General features: G+C 40.1%; 1 protein-coding gene across 7 annotated transcripts in view; it reads right to left on the bottom strand.

Moving 5' to 3' along the window:
• Positions 1-20,543, bottom strand: part of CSNK1G3 (casein kinase 1 gamma 3) — a 167,896-nt gene that overhangs the window by 47,585 nt on the left and 99,768 nt on the right. For all 7 annotated transcript variants that reach the window (XM_074953035.1, XM_074953036.1, XM_074953038.1 and 4 more), the window contains 2 exons: positions 14,789-14,937; positions 12,695-12,929 (listed from right to left, as the gene is read on the bottom strand). In XM_074953035.1, the coding sequence (XP_074809136.1) occupies positions 12,695-12,929; positions 14,789-14,937 (384 nt within the window). The remainder of the gene's footprint in view (positions 1-12,694; positions 12,930-14,788; positions 14,938-20,543) is intronic.

Raw genomic sequence — 20,543 nt, 5'->3', positions numbered from 1 at the left:
CATCTATAAGGGAGACCACGATATAAGGGAGGTCATTGTTGTGAATGTGGCCCACTAGTCCAAGATGATGGAGGCCCAGTTGCTGTAATATGCTCCGAGTCGGTGCATAAAGCAGGGGTGGGCAAACTTTTTGGCCCGAGGGCCATATCGCACTGAGAAACTGTATGGAGGGCCAGGTAGGGAAGGCTGTGCCCCCCAAACAGCCTGGCCCCTGCCTCTGCCCTCTCCCACTTCCCGTCCCCTGACTGCCCCTCCTGGGACCCCCGCCCCAAACCGCCCCCCCCGGGATCCCACCCCCTATCCAACCCCCCCTGCTCCCTGACATATCCACACCCCCTGACAGGCCCCTGAGGACTCCCACACTCTATCCAACCCCCGCTGTTCCCCGATCCCTGACCACCCCAGAACTTCTGCCCCATCCAACTTCCCCTCGGGATCCCCCACCCCTAACCACCCCCTGGTCCCTGTCCCCTGACTGACCCCTGGGCCTCGCTACCCAACCCCCTCACCGCTGTGCGCTGCTCCCTTACCATGCTGCTCAGAGTGTCAGAGTGCCCCGCTGCCTGTACAGTGGCATTACTGCGTGGGAGGGGCCAGGGGGAAGCTTCCTGGGCCAGAAGCTCAGGGGCCAGTCAGGACGGTCCCATGGGCCGGATGTGGCCTGCAGGCCATAGTTTGCCCACCTCTGGCCTAAAGATTTGGGTATTGGTCGTTGACGCTGTTGTTATGGAGAGGTTGTGCAGACCCTTGACCAATTCTTCACAATTGCTGCTTATTTGGTGGTTGTTGGGATGCCACATTCTGTGATTGGTTCTGTCAACGTCTCTGTGTTCTGTGTCTCTTTCCCCATGCGTCTTATGATCTCTGCTGGTGTTGAGACGTATTGTCTCTCTCCTGTTGTAGGGCTGGTATCTATGTCTCCTATTAGGTGGTATGTATATCCCTAAGGTCCATAATGTTACTCTTGACTGAAGGACTTTGTCAGTTTCTGCAGAAAAGAGCTTGTCTCTGTCAAAGGGCAGATCTTCTACTTTGTGCTGGAGCTCTCTAGGGATTCCTGAGGAGTGAAGCCATGAGGCCCTACGCATTACTATGGCCGTTGCCATCATGCGGACTGTTGTGTCTGCTACATAGAGGGCAGCCTGGAGTGCAGTCCTGGAGCTAAGTTGGCCTTCATTGACGATGGCCCAGAACTGGTCTCTCTTCTCCTCTGGTATGTCCTGAGTGAATTCTGTCAGTTTATTAAAATTGTCATGGTCGTAGTTTGCCAGTAGCACAGTGTGGCCAAGGTGTAGACTTTTCAGCCTAATAGCTCCAGTCTCTTCCATTCCTTGTCCTGAGGTGTGGTCTTGTATTGTTTGCCCCATGGGTTGACTGCATCCACCACTAATGAGATTGGTGGTGGGTGTGCGAACAGGAATTAGATGCCCTTATTTGGCACATGATATTTCTTGTCCGTGCATTTGTTAGTTGGGGAGATGGAGGCCGGGGTTTGCCACACTACATCTGCTGGTTTCCAGTCCTGGACTGGAACGGTGCCATTTTCTTCGGTGCCAATCATTTGTGTGTGGCTTTCCTCGGCACCGTTGTAGTTTGTTTCGGTTATTCCATGCTCGGCCCTGCTGCGCTTGGTGCCAGTGGGGGAGCGATGGCCTGCGGTGCAGGTTGTGGTACCAAACTCCTTGCTGGGGGAGACGGTGCCATGGAGGAGGAGAAGTCTGTACAGTGCCTACCACTCTACTCCTTTACCTTGCTGGCAGAGGTCACTGGACGGACTGTGCCGGAGGTGCCTGGTGCATCGAAGGTGCTCACTCTTGATGAGTTCGGCACCGATGGCAGGGATCTCGCCGGAGACCGTTTCTTTAACGGTTCGTGGCTTGGTGAGGACAAGGCCCCTTTTCTTGATTTCTGTGAAGATGAGGCACTAGCTCTGTCAATGGAGACAGCCTCAGGGGAGCCACTTGTTGAATCTGTTGCAAAGGTTAGGGATTTCGCCATGAAGATTAGTTTCAGATGGCGATCCCTATCCCTCCTGGCCCTTGCCTGTAGTTTGCTGCAGTGAGTGCACTTCTGAGGAATGTGCGACTCACCGAGGCACCGGACAAAAAGTGAGTGTCCAACTGAAATTGGAAGGCATCTTTACAAGACGCACACTTTTGAATCCTGGGATCCAGGCATTTTTAAGTGTCCCTCTTTGAGATTTGGGGACTTAACTAAAAGAGAAAAAAAATTTTTTTAAACTTCAACACTAAAATATGACTTCTACAGTAAGATAAGACTAAATAGTTTAACTCACTATCTTAATCTGAAAACTATATTTTTCTAAAGTTAGTAGGGACACCACTAACAGACCCCATCTCAAGCTGAGAATGGTTGAGAAGGAACTGAGGGGGTCGGCACATGCGAGAAGAGGCACCAGCAGCACTGTGAGACAGCTACTGCACACACATACCCCAACCAGACACGGCTAGCAAAAATCTCCGATCGACGGCGGCGGGACACACCGCCACCTGACGTGGAGCACTCAGAGACAGCACTCGAAGAAGTGCAACTTACAAACATAGATTTTTTTTTTGTTACATAACTGCACTGAAAAAAACAAAACAATGTAAAACTTTACAGTCTACAAGTCCACTCAGTCCTACTTCTTTGTTCAGCCAATAGCTCAGACAAACAAGTTTGTTTGCACTTACAGAAGATAATGCTGCCCTCTTCTTATTTACAATGTCACCAGAAAGTGAGAACAGCCATTTGCATGGCACTTTTGTAGCCAGCACTGCAAGGTATTTATGTGCAAGATATGCTAAACATTCATATGCCCCTTCATGCTTCAGCCACCATTCCAGAGAACATGCTTCCATGCTGATGATGCTCATTAAAAAAACAATGTGTTAATTACACTGGTGACTGAACTCCTTGGGGGAGAATTCTATGTCCCTTGCTCTGTTTTGCCCGCATTCTGCCATATATTTCATGTTACAGCAGTCTCAGATGATAACCCAGCACATATTGTTTGTTTTAAGAACACTTTCACTGTAGATTTGACAAAATGCAAAGAAGGTACCAATGTGAGATTTCTAAAGAAAGCTACAGCACTCGACCCAAGGTTTAAGTATCTGAAGAGCCTTACAAAATCTAAGAGGGATGAGGTGTGGAGCATGTTTTCAGAAGTCTTAAAAGAGAAACACTCGGATGAGGAAACTACAGAACCCGACCACCAAAAAAGAAAATCAACCTTCTGCTGGTGGCACCTGACTCAGATGATGAAAATGAACATGCATCGGTATGCACTACTTTGGATTGTTATAGAGCAGAACCCATCATCAGCATGGACGCATGTCCCCTGGAACGGTGGTTGAAGCATGAAGGGACATATGAATCTCTAGGGCATCTGGCATGTAAAAATCTTGCGACACAGGCTACAACAGTGCCATGAAAACACCTGTTCTCACTTTCTGGTGACATTGTAAACAAGAAGCGGAGAGCATTATCTCCTGCAAATGTAAACAAACTTGTTTGTTTGAGCGATTGGCTGAACAAGAAGTAGGACTGAGTGGACCTGCAGGCTCTAACATTTTACATTGTTTTATTTTTGAATGCAGTTTTTATACAATTCTACATTTGTAAGTTCAACTTTCATGATACTGTAGTGCAATCTCTTTATTTGTATTAGGTGAACTGAAAAATACTATTTCTTGGTTTTTACAGTGCAAATACTTGTAATCAAAAATAAATATAAAGTGAGCACTGTACACTTGGTATTCTGTAACTGAATGTATTCAACTGTAATTGAAATCAATATATTTCAAAATGTAGAAATCAAAAAATATTTAAATGGTATTCTATTATTGTTTAGCAGTGAGATTAATCGCACTATTAATCGTGATTAGTTTTTTTAATCGCTTGACAGCCCTAATTTTTATCATTGACCTGGAAGAAAACAAAAACATCACTAATAGAGTTTGCAGATGAGAATAATTTGGGAAGGGCTGAAAATGAAGAGGTCAGAGTCACTGATTCAGAGTGATCTAAAGCACTTGGTAAACTGGGAGATTTAGATCAAACAATATACATTATAAATGTAAGTGTATACATTGAGGAACATGGAACTGGGGACTCTATCCTGGGAAGGTGTGACTCTGAAAAAATGTGGAGCTACTGACAGATTGGTGAGTATCTGGGAGCTTGTGTTACGTGAGAAAGGGTCCTCTTCAGAGAAAGAGAACCTTCAAGTACAGGCCTGATGTACTGGAGTGTCCCTATGTAGCTATCCTGAGAGCTTCTGGCCTGTATATTCGTTAGAGAACGTCTGAAGTGTCACATCTAAGAATATTAAAAAATTAAGGGGAGTACTGTACATAGTCAGAACATGTTTTTTAATTAATTTTTTCTTAAGTTTGAATGTTTATTTTGAACAAAATTTCATTAAAAAAGCAATACATTCAGAACCACCCACTTACCTAATGTGCCTCTGTAAAAGAAAGCAAAAGAAGTTTCCTGAAATCTGAAACAGTATTTTAAAAGTCAATCTAAAAAAATGATTCCAAATACATGGAGAATGAGAAGGTTCAACCCAAAGAAAGATTCTAGAGCCACCAACTTTAATAGAGAATTCTGTTTGAGATTTTGTTTTCTTTAAACATACTAGTTGCATCTGGCCCTTTATTTAGCATTAGCTATCCTGGTAGCACTATATTTCACACCAAAAAAAAGACAGTCAATAGAATTCCCTATAATATGGCTCAACTCCTCCTCTTCAATGATTTTGGGGAAAAAACACCAAAAAAGTCAAGGAGACCTGGAATATAACACTCAATGTTTCTAATAGGGATTAATATAACAATTCACAGAAAAACCTACATACCTTAGAGCAGTTAGGACTGTCTGACTAAACTTCCCTGAACCAAAAAGTTTAAAGAGAATGTAATAAAATGCAATATAAAGTTTTCTGAAATTAGGGAAATACCAAGAACCAGAAAATCCCAAACCAAGCATTGTTTAATTAGGATTTCAGCAAATGTAGAGAATCTTCAGACATCTAGAAATTTAGAAAACATTTTTTTTTCCATTTTCCTTAGGCTTCTGCCAGAATCTAAACTCAAAGCCTCTCTTCCTGAAAAGGAATGAGAGAGAAAAGAAGATGGAGGCCTACTTATGCCTAAACAAGCAAAAGGAATGTATGTGTGCGAGACAACTAGGTATCTCTTTATAAGGGTTGTAGAATTGGTCTATTTCTCTCAAATAAACAGAATTACCTGTTTTTAAAGTCTAAAGTAATCTTTTTATAAATCAGGGAATAAAGCCATATTATTTTAACGTGTGGGAAAACCCACACCCTTCTAGGGAAAACCAAGATTCACAGCTACCATGCTTAGCCTCTCCACATTTGAAGATTTCTAGTAACATCTGATTAAGTTCTTTACTACCCAATAATAGGCTTCAGAGCACACCAGCAATTTCACCTTCCCTCATAAGTAAAGCAAAATGTATACTCCTGTGAAAGAGTGGGCACCATATTGCTTATATGAGATTTAACCAACAACCTGGATGTATTAGGTCTCACTAGTTTGAACAGATTTGCATTGTCAAAGAGTAAACTAAAACCTTCTTTCCTTGGATCCTTCAGTGTAGATCAAAAGATGCTGTAATTAACCTGGAATTTGGATCACAGACCAGGAATTCAGAGCAGACAACTTTTCCCTCATCCAAAGCTCACTGGTTTTCAGGAGAGTCAGTTCAGACACCATGGACAATCAGACAGCTAATAAGCACATCAGATTTGCAGCTAGATCGTTCAAGCTGCAAGAAGAATTTGTCTGTAGAAATTAGTTTAATAAAACACTGGCATCAAATAATTGTTAGGAGTTAATATTTTTGATCAAGGCTACGTAGGTCAGTATGCTGTATTTTGAGGTCCTGGCAACACTTGGGAGTACTAAGGCTAGGGCGAAGCACACAACTTAATAGTTGCGGTGAATTTTCCATCTGCTGCTGCCATCTTAGGTTAGGTAGATGACAAACAGATTTCAGTTCTAGAGGGCATTTTATCTCTTATAAGTAAGGCTCCGTGTCTGTCACGAAGGTCATGAAAATCACAGATTCCATGACTTTCTGTGACCTCTGTGATTTCTGCAGCGGCCCCTGCGGTTGACCCAGGAGCCGCCTGAGCAGCTCAGGCAGCCCCTGGGCCAGTTGCACCTATAGCTGCTGGGGCAGTCTCGGGACCCCCTGCCCCCCCAGCAGTAGAAGTTTGGGTGTAGGGGGACTCAGGGCTGGGGTGCGGTGCTTACCTGGGGGGGGGGGGGGGGGGCTCCCCAGAAGGGTGACAGGAATTCTTTTCCCTCAGCTCCTAGCTCCACATGGTGCCTCTGCCTGCAGGCACCGCCCCCGCAACTTCCATTGGCCGCGGTTCCCAGCCAATGGGGGCCTGCAGAACCAGGGCTTGGGACAGAGCGGAGGCCCCATGTGGAGCTAGGAGCTGGAGGTCACTGCTTCCCGGGACCTGGGTAGGGAATCTCCCCCAGCCCTGCCAACCCCCTACCCCCAAGTTTTAGTCAGGGGTATATAGTAAAAGTCGTGGACAGGTCACGGGCCGTGAATTTTTGTTTACTGCCTGTGACCTGTCCATGACTTTTATTAAAAATACCTGTGACTAAAATACAGCCTTACTTATAAGCTACAAAAACAAGTCCCGATAAAATTAATGAGAATTATGTTGAATTTTTTCTATTCTGAATTCAGTCTTCAAAATAATCTATTTCTCAAAGTCAATCTTTCAAAAGGATTGTGTGACAGCTGACATGATCAATTAATCTTTCACTGCAGAGTTTTCCTGACAGTACCTATAAATAGATGCTCTGAAAAACCTATACTGTGGTTAAGAACTTTGAGACAAGTAGCAGCTCTACCTTGTTTATATTCAGAAGGCCTCTCACAAGACACAAAGTCCACTTTTTACTGTGCAAAGAAAGAAGGCTCCTCCAACATGCCTTTGGCACATTTGTTGTAAAGGATATCTAAAGAGGGTAAATCTAGAAGAGGGTAAATTAATTCCGCAGCTGTAGGTTTAAAATGAGTTAGCAACCTTCCATGCACTGTGGGAAAGTAGGACGGTGAAAGTGGAAGTCTTAAGTGTATTGTACAATACCACTTCTTAGCCCTGACACAGAAAGCCTTGAGTGATAACCTTGCCCTACTCCAAGCAAACTTATGGTCTTCAGCTTTTTTGTCCACGAGTCTCCCTGCCAGGGAGTTGCTCATTTGATGGATGCCCAGGACTGAATTAAATCAGCAGAACAACAACTTTGGAAGGCTGGGGACTATAAATATCTTCCACGGAGCTCCAAGATTCCACTCCCTGGCAAAATAAAAGATAATTTCTCATCCGCTACCGTTGTTTTTACGTGATGACCAGTTTTAGTACAAGTAAGGTGGTAGTTGAGGTAAATTTGCATGTTTATATGTTTTTGACACATTTAATTGTGTGAGCCTTTAAAAATAACTAAATTAAAAGCAGCGATTGGGCAATATAGTAATGATGATAAACAGAACAGTTAGCAAAACATCTAGTGCTGTTAGCTGCTTATCCAGACAATCACAAACCACTTTACAAGGCATTACAGGTACCAAGAGTCGAAATCACTCCAAGAAACCCAGTTACTTATGATAATAACTGTGGTTCTTCCAGATGTTTGCCCACATGATCCACTCTTGAAATAAGTGCGCTCCTGGTATGTGAACACAATCTTCTAGAGCGGAGTCTCAGGTGAGGCCACTCACCCCTGTACTAGACTCTCTCGTACAGTGTTCCAGTGGCCTCAAAAGAGGAGTGGCCCCAGCTACCCTTCAATTACTTTCACTAATTCAATACAGTTCTTCTTCAGAGTTGCTTCTATAAGAAGATGGGCAGAAAGTCTGGATTCAAATGGATGATCTTCAAACACACACTTACAGAGGCAAAGAAACTTTTATATTGAGAACTGCTCCTATGAATACCCACTCTTGGGAGATTGAACACTTAAGTCATAATCATGTGTATGATCCATTTGGACAGCCTTTCAACTGATAACTTGATCTATGGCCTTAACACCACATATCACAAGATGTCTGTGGAACCTATGAATAGATATGATCTCTTATACAGACATCTAAAATATGGAAAGTGACCTCCCTACCTATAAACAAGGCTTTGGGGGAAAAAGAGGCAGGTTAATGACCTGATTGAGATAGAATCAGAGGTCATTTTAGGTAAGAATCTGGGGGTGAGGATGCAGGACCACCTTACACCTGTGGAACAGTACAATCATGCTGTATTTTGATAGCACTGAACAGATGTCATATCCATGGAGGAAAGCTATGCATCTTCATACAAATGGTACAGAGAACAGTTAGACAAGTGTTTAAATAGAGGTTCCAGAAGTTTTGTGAGAACAAAATTAGAATTACATGGTAGAGCTAGTAAATTTATTTGAGCATAAGCTTTCGTGAGCTACAGCTTATAAATTTGTTAATCTCTAAGGTGCCACAACTACTCCTTTTCTTTTTGAGAATACAGACTAACACGGCTGCTACTCTGAAACATGACAGAGCTAGTTCATACACCAGCAGAAAAATGGAGGAAATCTTTCAGAAACTTGTTAAATGCAGAATGAAAAAAAATTTTTTTTCAACCAACTCAACCACGAAGAAGAAAACAGAGATGGCAGCCAAGTGAGCATAATGTAAGACCATTCATATTCTTCAGAGTGTAACAGTCTAAGATAAAAGCAATGGATCACCATATTGGTTCTACTCACTTTTAAGCTGTCAAAATGAAAATCTCTTTTCCACTTCATCAAGTGGATATATCTGCTTGAAAGCTTCCTGCAGATAGCATATGTTATACCTGAATAGAATACTTTTCGAGCTAGCATGCCCAGAAATCCCAAAGCTAGACTGTCAACTTGAGAGAGAGACTGGAGCTGGGTGAAGAATCTCATCCCAGACACAAAAGACAGAAGCTATGATACAGTACATCGGGTCTTACAGTGGTGGTATCAATTCAAGTAGATCAGAAGATCAAAACTACAGAGCCCAGGCCACAGTATCTTGGTGCTAACCTGTAACTTTCCAAATAAACTTTGGAGGGAATGAGTACAGGAAGTTCTGTCCCCAGTCCAGGAGAGATATCTGCCATTGATGCTGAGTTCTGCCTGCACTGCTAGTATACTCAGTGATATACAGCATTCCCTGTAGCAGCAAAGATCCAGAATGGGCAATGGTGTCACATAAGCACATGGAATGATCAGGCCTAACGTTGGTAAAAAGCCAGAATATACTTTTCAGACTGGGATTATAAAAGGATTCCGTCTCCATAATGGTATGAAACATATCCTCTCTCAAGAAAGCTTTTGCAGTCATGGAGTCTCCACTTAACTCCATCTTTTGTGCCAAGATGAAAGTAGATTTTTCTTTATTAGAATTGGAACATGTGCACATTTTCTTGAGAGCCGAAGACATAGCATGGGGCATGTGATCTGTTCTGCTTATTATTTTAAATATAAGGAGACATGGATGCCAAACTGTCTGAAAAAAGCAGTTATGACAATTAGGCATTTGGTGAAAGCTTTCAGTGTCATAAAAATACCAAAGGACAATATTCACCGCTACACAGGACTGGGAGTATATTTAATGAGCCAAAACACATCATGTGAAAGCAGGTGTCTTTCAGGATTGTCTCAGCTAACCAGTTGCTTGAAACTTGATGCGAAGGATCAGCTGCTCACAGTAGAACAGTACTGTTAAGAAGACTTCTGTCAAACCTGAAGTCAGGAAGAGCTTTGCCTCTGGAGCTGGGACTGGAAATCCATTTTCTGTTCTTCTTGGGCTGATCTAGAAAGGCCAACATCTTAACCCATGTGAGGAATTCATGCTTCTCGGTAATCTGCAATTCTCATCTACTATGTAGCAAAGCAGATCAAAGATCTGAAGTCTGCTGAAGCCTGTTGAGTTTTCTCACTGACCAATGCCATTACCAGAGAAGCCAGAGTGAGTAAAAATACTGAAACCACCTTCTGAGTGTCTTGATACAGTGAGACCAAGATTGAGGTTCCAGGACACCAAGGCTAAACTTACTCTCTTAGAAGCATGGCCATTCTTCCCCTACTACTTCTTCCATCCAGGGACAGAATCCTGGATGTTCAGAAGCTGATAGCAACTTGGAATCTCCAGCCTGCTTAGCTGGGCTCGAAACAGGAAAATCAGGGCACTAACCTTCGATGTCCTTTAGCCCAGGTAAGAGCAACAATCTCAGTGCTGCTTATGCTCAATACAAAGTCAGGTTAGCAAGTCTTCAAAATCAACATGCCTCAATGTTGGTGATGGATGTTTGGTGCCAAATTCAATTGACAAGGAGTTTAAAAATCTCCCTCGCACCTCCCCCATCAGTTAGATTTTGAGGCAGTACTTCCAATCTTTGCAGGCTCCCCTGAAGAAAGAGAAGGAAAAGCACGTGCCTGCTTGAGCTGTGACCTTTGCCCAGCACTGGAGATACTAAACATGGTCATCTGTAATAGTTTACATAAAACAAACTACCAAGGGAAGTGGTGATTTCATCTCTTAAGGTCTTCAAATCAAGACTGGATGCCTTTCTAGAAGATGTGCTTTTGCCAATCAACTTTTTGGGCTCAATACAGTGGTAGCTGGGTGAAATTTAATGGCCTGTGCTATACAGGTCAGACTAGATGATCTAATGGTCCCTTCTGGCCTTAACTCTATGAACAAACACTGTACATGAAAAAACACTGGATTTTCTTAGCTACTTCAGCCATGCTACCTGCAGAATTAGAGAACCCATACAAGGAAAAACACCTGCAAAAAAGAGCAATCGTATTAGGACTGGCTTTAGGTGAAGAGGATACAGCCCAAGATGGCTGGGTTCCAGATGATGTCTGCAATGGCAAAGGTATGGATTTTTTTTTTAAAATACACAAAAAATCTCTGACTATACACACAAAAAAGAAAGAGTACTCAAAGGGGCAGAAGAGAGGAGTATTTGGGGCTTGCTTTAATTTTTCCTGCCAGAAAGAACTGAATTTCAGTTGCAGGCATTCCCCTTTATATATTGTCAGAACTCCAAGTGGTCCTTTTCCTGAATCTTTGTCTAACTCACTTGGTGGTGGCAGCAGTACCCATCCAAGGACAAGGAAGGATTTGTGCCTTGGGGAAGTTTTTAACCTAAGCTGGTAAAAATAAGCTTAAGGGGTCTTTCATGCGGGTCCCCACATCTGTACCCTAAAGTGCAGAGTGGGGAGGAAACCCTGACAAAGGCTTAATGTGTCTATGTGCAACACGTTCCCTTTAGATAACATTTAAGAATGTGTTCAGGAAGACAGAGGTTAATTAAGTCACATAGGTTATGTCAATATTACTTCTTGAAGAAGCTCTCTCTCAGACAACACTGGATGTTTGGTCTCTGCTAGTCAGGTGATTTCTATTACTTTTGTTTGCTGGATCTGTGTATGTTAATACGTTAATAGCTGGGTTCTGTACTATGGAGTGCTCCTCAAAAGTTTTATTTTTCTTTCCATGTACATTATGGTGGGCACAAACACAAGTAAAATAAAAAAAATTCTTAAATGCATAATCCTTAATACCTAAAATTTGCTGTGACCATATACAGGTATTTCAGTCACCTACATTAATTTAATCAAAGAATACAATTCTTTATGGAAAGTGTTCATATCATAACTGACACCCCTACTTGGTAGTCTGAGCAGAAGGGCAAAAGACTGAATCAGCATCAAAACTAGAACTACCTTTGAAACCAATGAGTGGTCTTTCTCCATGTAAAGGATCAGGCAAGCTGGCAAGATAGCATGGAAATCTTGTAGCATTGCTGTCTAAGCTGTACCTATTATTGCATTTAGAGAACTTCAATCCTTTCACACCCAATATATTCACTTTGTAAGTTAAAAAACAACAAAAATTGTGGTATTTCTAAACACATTTTGAAAAGAAAGTTAATCACACATACTTCATCCTCATTGTATAACACGGGTGGCCAAACTGTGGCTCGTGAGCCACATGCGCCTCTTTTACCCTTAAAGTGCAGCTTGCAGAATGTCCCCACACACACATCCCATTCTCCACCTACCAGATATGAGTCGGGACTCAGGACGTCTGCCTTGCAGCAGGTGCTAGGGTTGGGGCTTCTGCCCAGCTGGGAGTGGGGACTCGAGGCTTCTGCCCATTGAGGCTCACCTGCCAGGGTTCAGTGTTTCACCAGGAGTGGGGCTGAAGCCCCAAACCCATTCAGATGCCTCCCACGGGTCTGAAGGCCTGAGCCCCAGCAGGTGTGCCCCAGCTCTCAAACTTCTGAAAATAGTCATATGCAGCTCGGGGGGGTCAGTAAGTTTGGCCACCCTTGTTAGATAACCATTCCATAAGACAAAACATACTGTAATATTTGTAAACAGATATGATCATGATCTGAGATAATATGGTGTAGGATGACTTTAGAATCAAGAGAATCTTATTTTTATAGTGTTTTAATAACAATTTAATTCAGTGCATAAGTCTTTAGTTTTTGATGAGCACAGATTAGAATTTGTTTCTTTAACAATCTGCAAACTGGATGATTCAGAGGTAAATACCAATTCATACAAAGATAGTATAGTTGTTGAATACTAGTTTCTGCATTTAAAATGCAACATACCTTTTCCTAAATGTGTGTTTATACTCATGTATCTGGCTGTTCCTGTTAGGCTCTTGTGTTCTCGATATGGTATGTGCTTCTTTGTTTCTGGATCTATATACTCCTTTGCCAAACCAAAATCTATAATATGAATAATTTGCTGAGTTTTGTTTCCTGGTCGTCCTATCAAGAAGTTCTCAGGTTTTACATCTCTGTATATCAAGTTCTTTGAATGGACATATTCCATACGAGAAATCTTTATTAAAGAGAAGAAAGGACAGACTTTAGTTTAAGCTTCAAATTACCACAAGAAAGCGTGGTAGATGCAAACAAGTATTGTTACATCAGCTTTATATATATGGAAGTCTTATCACCTTTAAAACAAACTGTAGAAAACTGTTTTCCTCTCTACATATCCCTAAATTCCACTTAATGTTATGAGACATGAGCACGTGTATAGAGGAAAATACACTCCATCACTTGCATATATAAAACAAAAAAATCTACATTTACAGCTTCATATGAATCACAAAAAAAGAAACAAAGTAAAGTGAACCATGAACAAGCTGTATTGAATGCATTTTCGTGCACGATTGGATATGAAAATAAGACCTGGAATTATGCTGTCTTGCTAACAGCATCAAGGATCCATAAGGACACACAATGTTCTGTACATATAAATTTTAGCCAGTGCATCACCAATATGAATATAGCTTTCCTCCTAAATGTGTAAATTAAGGTTTGAAAACCCTTTTTATATTCGGAAAAGAATGCTTGTTAAATGACTTTGCATTTGTGCTGTTGTAAGCCTTTTTAATGGAATCTTTGTTATTCATGCCATGAAATGGATATCCCCCTCTTCAGTGACATTTAAACAACACTGATTATTTAATTTTAAATGCCATTATTACTGAAATACTGGCACTTAAAATGCCCAAGTGGCTTTTAAAATTTTTACCCATGGTGAAAAAAAAAGTGGTGCGTTATATATCTGGATTTTAAAAGATGCAATTACTTAGTAAATATAAATCTGTGACAATGCAAATAAAACCAATATTATTTGGCTTTTATTCTAATCTAGTTTGATGGCAGGCTACTCAGAAAAATGCCTTGAAACCTCTGATTTTCCATTTAAACAATTTTGCTTGTATCATGCATTTTTGTATTGCCCTTTCCTAATTTTATGACTAAGACAACGTGTGAAGATGGCAAATGCCTATGTTAAGAGTTTAATTTGCTTACTCTAATGGAAACGAGTGTGTCAAACTGAGCCTTATGACTTCAGGCAATTAAATGAGCTCTTCAAAACAGATACTGAATTTATGCAACTGTCCTTAAAGACTAAGGCAAAAATTATGGCACAGAAAAAAATGACAACTAAGTAATATTTCATTGTTGTGTGTCCTTTAAAGGACTGCAATACAGCCAACACAATTTAAGAGATTGTAAACCAGAGGTGGGCAAACAACGGCCCGCGGAACTATCCTTGAGCTGCCGGCTGGGGAGGCTAGCCCCCGGCCCCTCCCCCTGCTGCGCTGCCAGCATGCTGACCCGCTGCTCCTGCCGGGCAGCGCGGTGGCGTGGCTGGCTCCGGCTGGGCGGCGAGCTCCTGCTGCTCTGAGCAGCATGGTGAGGAGGCAGGGGGTTGGATAAGGGGCAGGGACTCCCCCGGGGGGGGGGCAGTTGGATAGGCGTGGGAGTCCTGGGGGGCCTGTGAGGGGGTGGGGGTGTGGATAGGGGTCGGGGCAGTCGGGACAGGGGGGGTTGGATGGGTCAGGGGTTCTTGAGGGGGCAGTCAGGGGACAGGGAGCAGGGGCAGTTAGATAGGTCGTGGGTTCTGAGAAGAGCAGTCAGGGGGCGAGAAGTGGGAAGGGGTGTATAGGGGGTGGGGACCAGGCTGTTTGGGGAGGCACAGCCTTCCCTACCCGGCCCTCCATACAGTTTTGCAACCCTGATGTGGCCCTCGGGCCAAAAAGTTTGCTCATCCCTGTTGTAAACTATAGATCCTTTATCAGATAAATTAGTATTTAATCTACTACAAAGACTGTCCACATACTGGACTAATGAATACGCTCAAATTATTAAATATATAAATTCACATATGTTTATACTTACCAGCTGTATAGCTATCATAAGAACGGTTTTAAGAGAAAACGTCCTATCACACAGGTCAAATAGGTCTTCCAAGCTAGGTCCCAGTAGTTCTAGCACCATGGCATTGTATTTGCCACAAGGTCCAAAATAGTAAACCTGAGGTATACCGTCTGGAAAAGAAAAAATATACATATATATATAATTAATTATAGAGTACTTACCTAAATGTAAACATATACCTTATTTCTTGCTTACAGCAATATTCATTTGAAGGCTTATTAGTTGGATCTACACTTTAAAACTTATCTGTCTGATAAAAGAACTGATATTAAAACTGTATGAAAAAATTATAAGTGTTAAAGCAGTTAACTTCATTATTCCTGCTGTACCCATTTCATAGCTTCTTCTGGAAACTAGGTATTTGACAATTTTGAAAGAATTAAAGCCTTTTTAAAAAAAAGCTACCCATTACACTTTAAGTGCAAATTCAGTTCATGAAACTTTATTTCAACTATTGTTCTTTGTCCCAGAATGAATAAAAGTAATTTTGTTTGTTTTTAAACAACAAAAATCAGATTTTCTTAAAGTGGATTTTTTATATAATTCAAATACATTTTCCTTTTTAAAAAATAAGTGTGTTTAAAATTTAAATTTGAAATCATGACAAGCTATGTTAAGGTCTAAACATTATAATTTATTAAAATCATTTACATAAATAAAATGGACTGCATCAATGAGCCCTCCTCAAATAATAATGAGATAAAGGGTGCTGCTCTTTTTAGTTACATAAAGAATCAAGTGAAAAACACTTAATTTCTGAGGTCAACTCAGCCTTTATAAAACAGGTCACAATTTCATGTACTGCATTAAATATCTGTATTATTTTCAGTCTTTACAACAGAGTGAATGATGGTATTTACATTTTTCCAAACGTTAAGTACTTTCAATTGCTGTTGTGCACAAAAGATTTTGCCTGAATTATTTTTGGTTTCAGTTTAGCAAGCAGGTGCAGAGAACACTTCCTTCATCTGGACTAGTTAGAAATCACTTGGGAGTTGAAAAAGCAGGAAAGCTTATTTTCCTCTTCCAATTTTCAAAGATATTCAGGCACCTAAATATGCAGATGGATGCCTAGTGGGATTTTCAATGGAAAACAATGGGAGTTAGGTACCTAACCATGATTTTTTTTTTAAGTTTCTTTTATGCTGTTAACATCATCTTTCATCATTAAAACTGGAGAACTAAACTTTAAACTTTATGCTATTGATATTTTGCATTTGTCTTAGCTTAGACAGGAAGAAACAAGCCAATACCTAATCCATTTCATTTCTGGTCTCTTATGCAGTAGCACAAAATAGCAATGCTGGATTGCAAAATATGTATGGGAAGATTTGCTAGAAAATCCTTATCAATGATTCATTTTTATTTAAGTTCATGGAAACATTTTGACTTTTGCAAACCTTGTTTTTACAAAACCTAAATTTAAAGTCATGTGTGTTCTGGCAATATCTCTTCAACATTATGAATTTAATATACACGATGCAAGTCTTAGGCCTGGGCTACAGGGGAGGAGGGGTTTTCGAACTAAGATACACAACTTCAGCTACGCTATTCGTGTAGCTGAAGTCGCAGTATCTTAGTTCGACTTACCTGGCCGTCCTCACGGCGGCAAGTCAACCGCGGAGGCTTCCCAGTTGACTCTGCTTAGGCCTCCTGCCAAGGTGGAGTACAGGCATCGATTTGGGGATCGATTTATCGCGTCTAGACGAGACGCAATAAAATCGATCACTACCCGCTGATATGGCGGGTAGTGAAGGCGTACCCTAAGCTGCATGGATCTTGCTCACTTTTGAGATTCAGCATCTAAATTAAGTCCTATTTGTTTTACAAAAATCCACTTTTTACTAAAATATGTAGGAAACTGAATAGTACAAGGATACTTTAAAAACAAAAAGTTCATTTATGTAGGCATCCAGTTTTCCTATTATTTTTTTCCATAAATGCCAGGTAGAATGCATGAGGCATTATTATAGGCTATCTAAAAATAATTAATTTTGGTGACTACTAGATTTCTTCATCTCACTCAACCAGAAACATTAACAGAAAACACACACAGGAATGTGTATTTCTCAACACAGCATCCAGTGCTGTAGCCATAAAAGTATCTTTTGGAAGTAACACAGTTACATTAATAAAATCCTGTGTGCTGAGTTGAGAAAATCTGTTAATGAGTTTGCATTACTGGCTATGTCTACACTAAAAGCACTTTCCCAGTATAGCTATACCAGTATACTATATCAGTAAAGTGCTCCTAGTGTGGATGCAGCTTATATAAGCAAACTGCTGTTTTACTGGTATAACTGTCAACTACATAATGGCCGGCATAATGGCTTTTGCTGGCACAGTTGTGTCAGTTGGTGATCACACTTCTTCACACCCTTGACCGACATATCTTTGCCAGCAGAAGTTTGCAATGTAGACATCACCACCTTCCGTTGGCCACATGACCGCCTTAAATTACTGATTCACATAAGAATTAACTACTTTATCAACATACTTTCTGAATGGAAACATTTGATAGAATAAATTTAGAAATTAAATGAAGACTGTAACCACTTTTAATACTTTAAAACAGTGTTCAGTCTCACTTACAGAACTGTAATTACAGCTTATTTGGGATCTTTATACTGTTCTCACTCTCTCGTTCATATCTCTTTTCAGTTTATTGGTACTAAGAATAGCACATAGACTCTATGGATAGTAACAGAACAACATGATCCTTTGCACTTCCTAGAGATCTTCCTGGGATCTACAATTAGAAAGCATGCTGGCAAACTCAAAAACTGGGATGTTAATAGGATTATTTTTATGTTACCCTAGACTGTATTCAAAATGTACTTCACTTCATCTTTTTCCAATTCTTTCTATGTTTGAGTGGTATATTTGATAAGAAATGTCTATTGGCATTTCAATTTAACTCTTTATGGGGGTTTTAACGTAGTCTTTGTCAAGGCATTGAGACTAGAAGTGAAGACAGTCTTCCATTATTCTCACGTAAGTATAATGTAGAATACACCCAAATATATTGCTTTGATCCCAAATCTCAGACACTATCACCGTATTAAAAAGCCGTTAGATGAAAACCCATTTGGGTACTAGCATACAAGAATACAAAATATCTAATTTTGATTCAAAATCTCTATACATCTAATATTCTCAAAAAATAATATTTTTTCTAGCTTAATATGATTTATCCAGCCATGGACATATTTCTCCTTAGAGATCACCAGCTGGGTACAACAAACATGTTGTACTCACTGTGTCTACTTGATTCTTTTTTTAAAAAATTACTTTTTAAACTCGTACTATAAATGCTCACAAATTCTGTTGCTAATTTTTGTGTTTTTATAGTAACCTTTTCCTATTTTGTTTAATGTTTTTTCTTGTTGGTCACTCTGTTAAAGACTCATAAAAAGCATAAAAATTACTAATTGACTACACATGGGAAACTATGAAACAGTTTATACATGAAGTACTGTAATATACGCAAAGTGATAAAAATTTTTCTTTATAATCTTTCACTTATAGTACTCTTAAGTAATACTTTCAATAGTAAGTAAAAAATTCAGACCCAACATGTGGTTTAAAATTTTCTAGGAACACTATCTATCTTCACAGACAAATATACATAAAGATAGAGTTACAGTTGAGAGTACATATCACTAATTAAAGGTAAAAATCCATTAAAGTGATGACATAATTATCCCAAGAACAAATATTCTAAATTTCATAGATTTATAGGTAAGGATAAACTCAAAAGAAACCCAAACATGTGAAGGTATAAAAATGCTGTTAAGGCATCAAAGCAATCTTAAATCTGCCCTGTAGTGATGTCACACAATAACCATACAATTATGACTGCTGCATATTAGTGCTTGTGGTCTAGAATTAAACTGATTTCTAAAGGCACATTAGATATTTTTCATTTTTTTCCTCATGATGTCATTACAAGATAGAACTAAGTTGTTTAGGTATCTTAACTATGCACCCATCTTTTCTGACCCAGAATCTACAACCGGTTCTGTGTAGCTGTCCTGCAACTAAAATCCAGCAATCCTTTGCAGGTGGTCTAACATTTGAAGGTCTAACACTTTAGCCTTGTAGCAGGCCCTTGCATGTGGGCATGTGTGGGTGGTACCTGACTATGGGTGACACAAATGTAGCAATGGAAGCAGTTGCCACCCTCCATATGTGCCCCACTGAAAGCATCTTTCCTCCTTTTTCACTTGTTACAGGTGGTTGTAGTAAGAACCATTTTGCTAGACCATAACAGCAAACCAGTTTGGTTGCTTTTCCACCTTCTGAAAACAATTAAGGGCTTTATTAGCTCACAAATGTACCACTTTATCTAGATTGCTATAGTTAAAGTAATATAACCTCCCCAGCGTGGACACAATTATACCAGTACATAAGTATTTATATCAGTATAGCTTATTTACATAAAGAGAAAGGGTATACACTATACCAGCATAAGGTACATTTGTACCACTATAATTGTACACATGCTACTGCAGTGACCACAAAAAACACAAACAAAAACAAACAAAACAAACAAAAATCATATCCTAGCTTATAGACCAGACCTAAGTCTGTGGCTTTATATATACAAAAAAGGATATCGTAACTCAAAATTTTAAGTGGTTTGTTTCCATTTTCTGGAACCCAAACCCAAACTTCTGGCTTATCCAATGGACCTGTAGGTGCAGAAATCCAACAATGAGAGCCAGATGATTTAAAGAAAGAGGAGGCATAGACAGTTGGAGATATAAAAAGAGAAAAAAAGAGTAACTGTAACGGGACAAATTGACATGCATGGAACATGTTTATGGCAAGGAAAAAAATCATACCTTTAGAATTTTCTATTTCTGTATGTGTACCTACAAGAGTGGCGAAGTTGGGAAAGCAAAACACATTTTTCACATCAAGTACTTTTTTCTAACAAAAAATGCAGCAACTGAACATTCCATAACGATCATTCAGCTGAGGAATGTTTAGCACAAGGTAAAACTGTTGCAAGCAAACAGCTTGAAGGGGGGAAAAGAAAAGTTGAGAATAATGAAAACGATAGTCCACAAAGTACTTAGTATAGTTTAACACTTCACAGAATTGAAGATACATCTTGTTAAAAAATATTGTTGCGTACACCACCAGAGTTAAAAACAGAACTATTTTTATTATCACTGGATCACAAGTAAGAGATTTGTTAACTCCAAAGTCTCAGGAATTGTTCATCTCCACTGCCATCTTTGTTGCCCATAAATACTGCTTTTCAATATGTTTGTAGTATTTTAAGGCATTCAAAATACTTGTGAAAAACCTATGGAAACTAGCAGGCTTTTTTGGGTTTCCTTTAGAGTTATGTAGTTCGTAACCAGCATGTAGCTGTAGAAATGGAGGAAACAGCTGTAGAATGGAATTTGCTTGGCTGCATTGTCAGATATGTAGGCAGAGTTAACAATGGCAGTCATGTATGGGAGATGTGCCAAAACATGTCCATAACTCCTTTTTTCTACTTCCCAATGTTATGGAGGCATTGGCAGACACTATACAATAAGGATAAGTCCGTTTTTACAGTCAAAAACAGACTTTAAATCCCTCTTAGACATGCCAAGTGTAAAACTGGTTGTGTTTAACATCATTTATTCTAAAGGCATAGATTGAATTCTGGAGAAATCTGAAGTTAATTTAAAGTTGGTGAAATATTATAAACATGTCT

The sequence above is a fragment of the Natator depressus genome, chromosome 5 (genome assembly GCF_965152275.1).
Source record: "Natator depressus isolate rNatDep1 chromosome 5, rNatDep2.hap1, whole genome shotgun sequence".
In the NCBI taxonomy this organism is placed as follows: domain Eukaryota; kingdom Metazoa; phylum Chordata; order Testudines; family Cheloniidae; genus Natator; species Natator depressus.
This window is presented reverse-complemented; position numbering and strand designations above follow the sequence as displayed.